Source organism: Arachis hypogaea, chromosome 13 (assembly GCF_003086295.3).
Source record: "Arachis hypogaea cultivar Tifrunner chromosome 13, arahy.Tifrunner.gnm2.J5K5, whole genome shotgun sequence".
In the NCBI taxonomy this organism is placed as follows: domain Eukaryota; kingdom Viridiplantae; phylum Streptophyta; class Magnoliopsida; order Fabales; family Fabaceae; genus Arachis; species Arachis hypogaea.
The window spans coordinates 1,025,769-1,038,355 of record NC_092048.1 but is presented as its reverse complement, the minus strand read 5'-3'; the positions used below and the strand labels follow the sequence as shown (position 1 = coordinate 1,038,355).

General features: G+C 30.3%; 1 protein-coding gene across 1 annotated transcript; it reads left to right on the top strand.

The window, feature by feature from the left end:
• The first annotated feature begins 6,189 nt into the window (after positions 1–6,189).
• LOC112736259 (phloretin 4'-O-glucosyltransferase) lies at positions 6,190–8,333 on the top strand. Its single transcript, XM_025785633.3, has one exon. It carries the CDS (start codon positions 6,601–6,603, stop codon positions 8,014–8,016), a length of 1,416 nt encoding a protein of 471 aa, XP_025641418.1. The 5' UTR covers positions 6,190–6,600; the 3' UTR covers positions 8,017–8,333.
• Positions 8,334–12,587: the final 4,254 nt, after the last annotated feature.

Genomic DNA, 12,587 nt, shown 5'->3' with positions numbered 1-12,587 from the left:
TATATTATTATATGATAGAATTAATATGAGTATATTTTATTATTAAATAAACAAAGTTAATATAAAATAAAATTATACATAAAAAAGCAAAAAAAAAAATTAAAATAGCAAAAGTGATAAAAATATTATTTTTATAATTTTGTTTTGTCATTTTTATGTGAAGATTAGAAAATAGTAAATTTTTAACTAAATTAATTTATATTTGTTGTATTCAATTTAAATAAGTAATAAATTATCTTATTTTAATTTATTTCTTAAATTTATATATCATAAAAATTAAATCAAATAATTAATATACCTAATTTTAAATTGTGTGATACTTAAATATCTATTCAAATCAATTAGTTGATATAATTAATTCATCATAATGAATTGTCTTTAATGTGTTAAACAAAATAAAGTAGAAGCATGCTATGTTGATTCTATCATTAAAGGTAAAAATTCGATTTTTATATAATAGAATAGATAGAATAGATAATATAATAGACGGTGAGAAAGAGAAAGATAAATATTTTAGATTCTAAGTTGTTTTATTTAGATGTTGCAATGTGGGTATCACATTATTTTACTTATTCTACCTTATGGACCCTTTTGAAACTTTATTTCAGTATCAATGAAATTTCACTACCTTTGTGTACTAAATTAAAATTCAAAATGAAACTGAAAAAAAAATAAAGAGTATAAAATTATTGATTGAAAAACACTCTAAATAATAAAAAGCCAAATTAATTTTAATATTAAATTTATTAATACGGTTTTAATTTTATATAATAGTTAGATAATAAATTAGTAAAAGCAAATAGAAGAATGACTTTAACATAAAATTATAATATAATTTATTTATGAAAAAATAATCAATAATTAATATTAATAAATATAAAAATTATCCAAATACTTTGATCAAAAGTATGAGTGGTTAATTATTATTCATTATTAATAATATTTTGTTCATAACAAAAACTGAAAATATAATTATTCAGATTTAGATTTTAGAAAAATAAACGTATAAGTAACTAAATGATCTATTTTATCATTTATATTATAAATTAATTAATTAAACTAACTGATATAATGAATTATAATTAATTAATTGGTATAAATTATAATAAATTATATGATATTAAAAAAATAAAATGAATAAAAAATAAAAAAGAAATAGAAGAATAGAAGACTACAATAAAATAAATTGAATATGAGTTTTTTTTTTTCTTTTTACAAATTTTATATCACATCCGTTTCAATAATAATAAATAAAAATACATCAACTTAATATCTAAGAGAAAATGATGAGATAAAATCATAACACAATTCTAAAATAAAAGCTTAAATTAAACCATAATATCATTGCACAACACAAATTAAAAGTAATTTCACACTACAATATACTACACAAATAGGTAAATAACTTAAGCTTAATTACGGATTTTTTACGGATTTTTTTTATTTACGTATACATGATAACACCATAGTCTATAAATGCTTAATGGATAATATATCATATATTGCTCTGAATGATGAGCACATGAGTTGAAGAGTGTGTGCTGATTTGTGTCCATGATAGTTGCCTTGTGACGACGCCTCATAGGAAGAAAAAAAATTGTTGTAAAAGCTACCCAACGAAAGAGTAATTGGTAAATGAATAATATTTTCTTCTAGTATTTTTATAGTGGTAAAATAAAAACAGAAGGAATAAAATTTTGTATTTTTATATTAGAAATAGAATTTGATATTTATCCTAATAAAATTAAATAACTAATTAGCTATATTTAAATAAATAAAATAAATTAAATAAAAATATTTTTAAGAATTAACCAAATCAATTAGTCGATACAAATAATTAGTATAATTAATTTTATTTGATTTATTGAATTCAAAAAAATAAATTAGAAAATAATTGATTGAATTAATTAGTTGATATAATTAATTTATTATAATTGATTGGATTTAATGAATTAAAAAAAATAAATAGAAAACATAGGAGAAAATAATTTTTTTAACTAAATTAATATGTATTTATTGTATTTAATCAGTATAAGTAACAAATTACTTATGTTATTATGTACCTTATAAATTAATGAATTAAAATAATTGATATAATAAATTACAATTATTTGATTGATATAAATTATAATAAATCGTATGATATTTAAATACCTAATCAAATCAATTAGTTGATATAATTAATTTACTGTAGTAAATTGTATTCAATGAGTTATAAAAAATAAATTAAGAAACACGCTAAGAAGTATCCCACGCCCATCATGAAGTACAAAAATTCAATTTTTATATAATAAAAATATACATTCTTATATATGTTATAGAAATATGATTTGATTTCATTAACTTGCTTATTTTTTTTAACTTGCCACCTATATTCAGCATGAAATTTTTATTTTTCTAAAATAAATTTAGAAGAGAGAATAGTACTTTTATTTTGGAGAGAAAATAAATTCATTAAAAATTGACACCTCGCTTTCATTAGTTGATAATGCATTAAATATTAATTTTATATAATCATACATTATTCATTAAATGTTAATTGTAATATAAATATAATAAAGATGTTTTTCTAAAATAAATTTAGAAGAGAGAATAATGCTTTCATTTTAGAAGAAAAATGAATTTATGAAAAATTGACACATCACTTCAATTAATTAGGAAAAAATACAATTTTAGTATATTAAGTAGAAGTATATTATTATTATTATTATTATTATTATTATTAAAAATATTTTCGATTGATAATTGATAAGTAGTTTAATAATGTATTAAATATAGATTTTATATAATTATAATAAGGATATTTTCCTAAATTAGTATAATTATGCATTATTCATTAAATGCATTCATTTTGGAGGAAAAATGAATTCATGAGAAATTCATATCTCACTCTCATTAGTTGAGAAAAAACCTAATTTTAATATATTAAGTAGATTATATAAATAGAAATACTTGCTACGTATATATAAAAGAGGAGATATATAATTATATATAATATACTTGCTATATATGTAACAGATATAAATTGTTATAATCATAGCTATAATTATATTAAATTTAATTATGAATGTAAATAAATAAAAGTAATAATAATTAATATTATTTTTTTTCTTTTCTATATTTAATATTTACCGTAAATATAAAAAATATTGAGAAAAAAAGTAGATACTAACTTTATTTTATTTTATTTTACGTCATGGATTTCTTTACTAAAATTAATGGAAGAAAAAAAATCTTTGTTTATATATCAATCTCAATCACAATAAATAAGATGAATCGATTGAGTAACTAACAAATTTAACGGGTAAATGTTATTTTCCATTTATGGAAAAAAGGAGGTAATATGCATGCGTATATTAATATAGAAAGAAATATATACTCACAACTTTAAAATCTTCAAGAATATTTGATTGTATTATCCTTCAAACTAAAAAATTTATCCTTTATTTTCATTAAATATTTATATTAATTCAATTAGATGAGTGTTTTAATTAAAGAAAAGATTATTATTATTATTATTATTATTATTATTATTATTATTATTATTATTATTATTATTATTGAATAATAACGATAATTATTGTTATTAATATTAAATTGGTTATATATATATATATATATTGTTACTTCTACAATCGTGCAATAATATTTCTTTTTATTTGTTAACTAATTAAACTTAGTTATTTATATTAAATATATTTAATGATTACTAAAAATTAATCATATAATTATCATTATTAATAACCAATTTATATTTTTCTAAAATATTATTTTCTATCTTTATTATTATTATTATTATTATTATTATTATTATTATTATTATTATTATTATTATTATTATAATATAGGTCACCATTAAGATAATAACTTGTCACTAATAAAATTTTAGGATAATGAATAAAAAATAGAATTATATCAATATAATTAAAATAATTAAAAATATTTCTGATTGATAATTAGGTTAATAATGCATTAATTATTAATTTTATATAATTATAGTAGAGATATTTTTCTAAATTAGTATAATTATGAATTATTCATTAAATACTAAGTATAATATTGTTATATAATTATAATTAAGATAATTTTCTGAAATAAATTTAAAAGAGATTAGTATAATTATAATAAAGAGATTATCTTAAATTAGTATAATTATGTATCATTGATTAAATATTAATTATAGTACAATTATATCAATTAAAGATAATTTTTAAAAATAAATTTGAAAGAGAGAAATAGTGCAATCATTTTGGAGGAAAAATAAATTCACGAGAAAATGACACCTCACCATCATAAGTTGGAAAAAATTCAGTTTTAGTATATTAAGTAGATAGATTGGTATAAATTATAATAAATTATATAACATTTAAAAAGAAAATAAAATGAATAAGAAGAAAATAAAAATAAATAGAATAGATAGAAGACTACAATAAAATAAATTGAATGTGAGAGTTTTTTTTTTTTTGGTATATTTCATATCACATCCGTTTCAATAATAATAATAAATAAAAATACGTCAACTTGATATCTAAGAAAAAATGATGAGATAAAATCATAATACAATTCTAAAGTAAAAGTTTAAATTAGAACATAATAATATTGTTACACAACACATATTGAAAGTAATTTCACACTATAATATACTACAAACAGGTAAATGACTTAAATTTAAATACGAAACATTTTTTATTTATGCATACATGATAACACCATGGTCTATAAATACTTCATAGATAACATATCTTATATAGCTCCGAATGATGAGCACGAAAGTTGGAGAATGTGGTAGTTTGTGTCCACGATAGTTGCCTTCTTGCAACGACGCCTCATAGGAAGAAAAAAAATTGTTGTAAAAGCTATCAAATGAAAGATTTATTGGTAAACGAATGATATTTTCTTCTAGTATACATGGTCTTTTATAGTGGTAAAATGAAGATGGAAGGAATTAAATTTTATATTTTTATATTAGGAATAAAATTTGATATTTATTCTAATAAAGTTATTATTATTATCAATATAAATGGGTTAACAACTTGCCACGAATAAAATATATGTTCTCAAATTTAGATTCATGTATCACAGGAAAACACTATATATAGACTTTAGTAAAACAAAAATAAATATGTAAATTACCTATTATTAAGGTAATTTTTTAATAATGCATTAAATTTTGATTTGATACAATTATAATGAAGATATGTTTCTAAATTAGTATAATTATATATTATTTATTAAATATTAATTACAATATAATTATATTAAAGATATTTTTTATAAAATAATTTAGAAAAATTATTTGATATACGTGAATCGGGTAACAAAGATTTTTTATTATTATTATTACTATTATTGATATTATTATTATCATTAAAATTATTAAAAGTATTTTTAATTGATAATTGATAAGTAGTTTAATAGTGCATTTAGTATTAATTATAATGAAGATATGTTGCTAAATTAGTATAATTATATATTATTCATTTAGTATTAATTATAATATAATTACAATAAAATAATTTAGAATAGAAAAAAAATTTATTCGTTTTGGAGGGAAAACGGAGGCATGAGAGATCGACACGTCACCTTTAGTAGCCGGGGGAAAATCCAGTTTTAGTATATTAAGTAGATTTTGATTATTTTTATCGAATGAACCACTCTCCATCAATCATGGCTCATACGAGCACCAAAATTTCGGTCATAACTCATCATTTGGAAATTGAATATACAGACCACAAAATAGCAATATTTTACTATTCTCTTTATTCAATTATGCTTTTGTATACATTAAAATTATTTTTATTAGTATAATATATATATATATATATATATATATATATATTAAAAATATATTAAATTATATATATTTATATATAAATATATTAATAATTAATTTTAATGTATAAATATTATTTTTACTATTTATTAGCTTAGTTAGTCACCAAAAAGATTATTAGCTATAGTTTAAATAGTAACTTTTCCAATTTCCAAATATTAGCTGTTTCATCATTAGCTATAGCTTAAATAGTGACGTTTCCAAATATTAGTTGTTTTATACTTTTATTATTATATTTTTTTCCTTTTGAGGAAACATCAATCATTACTCATCATTTAGAATTTTTATAAACAGAGAGTGTTATGACTATCTTAAATAATATAAACAATTATTAATTAAATAAAAATATACTATATTTTAATTTAATACTATTAATTAAATTTAAGATTAATTTATTCTTTTAATTTTATTAATTTATATTATTCACACATTGTTCAAAAATATTATTAGTTACCTATACTTTTTCTTTATAAAAAGAGCTTTAGAAGGTCAATAAATTTTATAATTTATAATTATTATTTAATCATCATTAATATTTTTAATAATATAAAATTATATTTAATAATATAAAATTATTTACTTATTTTTTATTAATTAAATATTAATTAAATTTTAATAAAAATACTGATTACTAGATTTTTTTTTCGCGGAGGACACACTGGCAACAAAATCATAGCACTTCACTACTCTATTTTTGATTAGCAATAGCTCCAACCGCCCAGTACTTATCTTTACACACATACGCTCAATAATTCAGCTACGGCACCATGGTCCGCCACCGCTTTCTCCTCGTAATCTACCCGGCACAAGGCCACATAAACCCTGCACTCGAATTCGCCAAGCGACTCGTCTCTTTAGACTCACACGTCACCCTCGCTATCACCATCTACCTGCACAGTCGCATGGTTAATAAACCCTCCTTCCCCGGCCTATCCATCGTAACCTTCTCCGACGGTCACGACACCGGTTTCAACGCCATAGCCGGCCGAGACGAAGATTACAAGCTCTACGCTTCCGAGTTGAAGCGCCGGGGCTCAGATTTCGTGGCAGACCTCATAAGCTCTAGTGCAAAACAAGGTCACCCTTTCACCTGCGTAACCTACACTTTGCTCGTTCAATGGGCACAAGAGGTGGCGCGTGGCTTTCACCTCCCTTCGGCGCTTCTGTGGATCGAGCCAGCCACGGTTTTCACAATCTTATATCACTACTTCCATGGATACGATAACTACATCAATGAGAAAAGCAAGGAAGAAAAGGCATCTTCATCTTATTCCATAGCACTGCCTGGTTTGCCGTTGTTGTTTTCGGCGCGTGAAGTACCCAGTTTCTTGCTGGTAGGAAGACCAAGTTTCTTGTCTTTTCTTCTTGAATCGTTTGAAGAGCAGTTTCAGGAGCTTGACAAAGAGACTAACCCTACAGTTCTCGTGAACACCTTTGAAGCTCTTGAAGCAGAGGCCCTGAAAGCCGTTGATAGAGTCAACATGATCCCCATCGGGCCGTTGATTCCGTCGGCGTTCCTGGACGGGAAAAACCCCAACGATACTTCATTCGGAGGTGACCTAATTCAAGACTCAAATGATGGCTACATTCAATGGTTGGACTCGAAGGCAGAGATGTCAGTGGTTTATGTCTCATTCGGTAGCTACTTTCCGCTATCTAAGAGACAGAAAGAGGAAATAGCACGTGCGTTATTGGATTGTAGACTTCCATTCTTGTGGGTGATTAGAGACGAGGAAGAGTTGAGTTGCATGGAGGAACTGAGAAAGAAGGGGAAGATAGTGAAGTGGTGTTCACAGGTACAAGTGTTGTCCCACGCTTCAGTGGGTTGTTTCGTGACACACTGTGGTTGGAACTCCACCATGGAAAGCCTGGTGTGTGGGGTTCCGGTGGTGGCGTTTCCTCAGTGGTCGGATCAAAAGACGAATGCGAAGTTAATTGAACAAGTGTGGAAGATTGGTGTGAGGGTGGTGGAGGATGAGGAAGAAGGGATAGTGACGGGTGGTGAAATAAAGAGGTGTGTGGAGGTGGTGATGGAGAGTGATGGAGAGAAAGCGAAGGAAGTGAGAACGAATGGAGAGAAATGGAAGATTATGGCCAAGGATGCTTCCAAGGAAGGTGGTCCTTCCGACACCAACTTAAAGGCTTTCCTCAACGCTACGCTTTTATCAACAATGAATGATTGACCACGACCGTTGCAAAACAAAATGATAATTCATATATAAAGAACACGAATAATCTCTCATCTCACCCATAATTGTGTATTCTGATTAGATCTCATAAGAAGAAAGATGCACCTCTCTGCATTCAAAAATTATATCCGATAAAGTTATTATCAACCAATATAGCAAAAGAACCGAACCACTTTTGTGTGTGTGTAATTGTTAAGGTTTGGACTAGTCATAATTATTTGTGATCATGGTGATAATACTTGTTTATTTGAAATTATGGGTGATGTTTGTGGTTATTGATGATTAATTGTTTAATGGATTGTTTTTGGAAATCTTTTGTCTTATTCTTCTGTTCTTTTTTCCTGTTGACTTTGGTGTATTGAGTTAAAGATATAGTAAGGTTAAATAATAGTAGAAAAAAAAAATCCAAACACACATGAATGTGATTTCATAAACACGAAGTGTGAATTAATACTCAAAATTATCTTTAAAATTTGATTTCTAATTTAATTTAATCTTTAAATTTTTAATTAATTTAATTTGTATCCTAAAATTTTGAGTTATGATTCAATTTGGTTTTTCTATTCATTTTCGTCACAAAAAAAATTGACGTGACAATTTTAATTAATATTTGGCACTGTTAACGGTTATATGACGTAGCAAAAATCTTATAAACATTAATTTAACTTCTAGGAATTTGAACACAAAAACTTAATTAGATTGTACCCCAAATATCCAAAATTAAAGTTATTTTTGGTGAGTTTCAGAGGATGTTGAGTAGCAAAAGTGAAACTTCCAAAAACTCAAGTAGATCACATTTACATGGTAGTTGTTACGGTGGGTAATCGGAGATTAGTGGGCCGGATGACGTTGGTTGACCCAAACGTGTGAAGGAGGTGGCCAGCTGGTGCACCTGAAACTCGGTGTTCCTCCGTTCGACTTGTGCGTCTGGAAGAATGGGGGGTGGCACCTGCAATGACACTCCAATGCCTAAGTTAGCAAGAGTGTGAGCAAGTTGAGAAAGTATTGGGGCTTAGTGATACCTGAGGGATGTCAGGGTATTTATAGTGGTGAACCAATAACCACCGCTGAAGTAGTGCCACCTTTTTAGGTGGATAACCGTTCCCATATCTTAGGGAGGTTAAGATATGGCTCTATGAAGTGGTTAGAGAGTTTCTAGGGGCGGTTACTCATTCGAATGAGTGTTATCTGCCAGCTAACCCTCGTATCCGACTTCTTTGGAGTAGGTCGTGTTCAGTACCGACTTCTGGGGATGAAGGCCGGTACTGGGGGAGGGCCAACCCCTTTGGGTTGGGCTTCTTTGCTTGGATCCTGGGTCCTATTTATTGGGCCAGGGTATGAACAGTGCCCCTACTCGAGCCCAATTTATTTTTAAGAGTTGGGTTCGAGTATTCAACTCGGGGTCGTAGCCGATTTGTGAGAGGACCGACGTGATGGTTTGAGAACCGACGTGATTTTTTGTGACCTTTTGGTTCTGACAGTTACGTCTAATCAAGCGTCGTGTCCGTTAGGGGTGTGCGTAGGGATTTAATAGCCTTGGTAACGGTGCATCCTCATTAATGATTGCCCCGATTTTACCGTTATGCCCCTAACGTTCTTATAAATATTTTCCCTCTCTTTCGTTGTTTCGTTTCTGCGATCTTTCAAATTTTCCTTGCCTTCGTTCGTGCTGCGTTCTTGCGTCTTCAAAGGCTTTTTGCTTCCAACCCTTATTTCCGGATAAAGGTTAGTTCTTTAATATGCCTTTGTAGATAAATTTGATTTGTAGACTTTAGTTTCGCATCCTCCTCCCTTTAGAGACCGTGTTGGTGACATTTCTTTTCCCCTTGTAGGTTTGTTACCCCCCTTTTTTATAAAAAGAAATGGCTTCTGTAGATGCTCTCTCTCACTGGGTTGATGTCACGGTTTTAGGGGAGGAGCCCTCAGTCGATTCTGAGTTCATTACCAACCTTCGCACTCATCACAGAATTTGTACTTCTGAGGATGACGAACCAAAATACGAATTGGTAGTCCCGGGTCCTGAAGACCGGGTTTGTTTTGGAAGAGTCGATGAGGCGGCCCCTCATTTTTTCTTTATGTATGAGTGCATGATCACCCGTTTGGGTGTTTTTCTTCCTTTTTCGAATTTTGAGATATCTGTTTTGCGTCACTGTCGAGTCGCTCCCACCCAGCTTCACCCCAACTCTTGGGGTTTTTTGAAAATTTATCAATTTGTCAGCCAGGCTTTAGAGTTCCCGACTTCTTTAAAGATTTTCTTCCATCTTTTCCATATGACAAAACCCTTCAGTGGGCTAAACAATAAACAACAGTGGGTGTCGTTCCGAGCCATACAAGGTCGGAGACTTTTTACCCTTTTTGACGAGTCCTTTCATGACTTCAAGAACTACTTTTTCAAAGTGCAAGCTGTAGAGGGTCACCACCCCTTTTTCCTGGATGATCATTCTTCTCCCCGATTTCCTTTATATTGGCTGGAGGCCTCCCCTTGCGAGAAATATGGTCTGGATGACTTAAATGAGGTAGAGGCAGCCATTGTGGGGTTCCTCCGAGAAGCGTGGGGGAGGGCCCCATACTTGGATACTAAAAAATTTCTCCAGGGGTCGCCGACCTTTGTTCAGTCACAATTAGGTAGCTTTTTGTGTTTCTTGCTTGTTTCCGACTTGCAATTTCTTTTACCGACTTTGTCTGATTTTGGCTACCAATTTGTTTTTTGTAGAGATGGCAAAGAAAAATGCTCAAGAGTCTTACCAGAGGGTTCAGGAAGCCAAGGCAAAGTCTCGAGCCAGGTCTGGAGGTGTTAGGACGGTTGTCTCTCCCCCTCCTCCTCCTCGGAACGTTGGGACTCCTTCTCAACCTATTGTAATTTCTTCCTCTGCTTCTTCTCTGCCACCCCCTTCCATCCGACCTACTCCCGAACCAGAGCCAAAGAAGCGCAAGACCTTAGAGTCTGGCGCTTCTGGTGAGGCGGACGCTCTTGCGTTCGTCCGAAAGAACATCTATCCTCATGCTCGTATGAGTATGGATGATGTTTCTGTTCGGCACTACCTCACTACTGTGGTTGAGGAGAGTCTCAAGACGGCGGGGGTTTGTGGCAAACTCTTGGATATATTTGAGAAGACTCCCATCAGCTCTTTAGGGACGACCTCGAGGGTCGAGGAGCTGGAGGGTAGGCTTCGTATATATCAAGAGCATGAGAAGGAGTTGGAGGGGAAAGTCGCCAAACTGGAGGGGGAGAGGAACAACCTCCGAGAGAAGGGGCAGAAGTTGCAAGCCCAATGCAACATGGAGGTGGAGTTGAGGAAGGCAGCGCAAGCCAGCTACAATAGTTTATTTGCTGATCTTGTGTCTGTAAAGAACGACTTACTGAATGCTCGGAAGGCCTACACCGAGTTGGAGGACTCTATTGCGGATGGTGCTGATGAGGCCTGGAGGATTTTCAAGGAACAGGTCGGAGTTATTGCTCCTGACTTGGACCTTTCTCCTTTGGACCCTGATAAGATTGTTATTGATGGTGCCATCGTGGATCCTCCTGCCCCCATAGTGGAATCTGAGTCTGATTTAAAGACTCGGGGGCAGAGGATCGTAGAGTCCCCTCCTCGCTCTAAGGACGCCCCGAGTTCTTCTACCGTTCCTCCGACTTCCTCTTCAACTCCTGCTCCTGGCGTTCCCCCTGACTCTGCTGGTGGTGATCTTCTAAAAAAGTGATTTTGGCTATTGGGGACCGGCCTGTGGGCCCCTCTTTTTAAACTCTTTATATTTATTTGTTGGTGTTTTGAACAATTTTTTGGCCTTTTAAGGTCGTAAACAAAACAGTAATGCCCCTTTTTAATAAGGGTTTAATTTATCGTTAGATAAATACCCTTTTTGGATAAGGGTTTTGAGTTACCTTATGCGCGCATGCTTTTCGTGGTTCCTTTGACTCTTTGATCTTTTCTGGAAAAAATCTTTTCTTTGGGATTTGCCTGCTTTTCTGAATTTCCTTGATTCTCAAGGCAGCCTTTTTCTTAGTTTTTCCTTATCTCTTTTTGTTATTCCTAGTACTCAATTTTGTTTTATTGAGTTTTTCGTGACTTAGGCTACTTTTGCGATTCATTTTTAATTTTACTCGGTTTCGCATTCCGCCCTGTGGGTCGGACTGCTCCCGAGTTTATCATGATCGACTTCTATAGCCTCTTTACACCGACTTGTACCTCGTCGTTTTATCCTGACGACCATCTAGGTCGGTTCATGGGATTTTTACGTTTTGTCGAGCTTAAATCGGCGCGTTTCATAGAAAGAAAATTTAAAAGGGAATTTTGAAAGAGATATTTAAAATGAAAGAGTTCTTTATTAATTGAGGAGGTACCTTATTGCTACTAAGGGCTTTTGCTAATTTATTTCCCTTAGCCCCTACTGTGATGCCTCGTTAAAAACCCTTCTTCAGAAAAAACCCTTTGATTCTGGGAAAAAATCATGAAGCTGGGAAAATAGTACATCAGGGAGTAGGGTTTGCTTTTAACTGTAGTACCTTTTCATATTACAAGCATGCCATGACCTTGGTAACTCGGTGCCGCCTAAGTCGGTCACCT

What these genes read in the sequence shown, in the direction of transcription:
- LOC112736259 (XM_025785633.3), top strand. Translation starts at nt 6,601, where the DNA reads ATGGTCCGCCACCGCTTTCTCCTCGTAATCTACCCGGCACAAGGCCAC.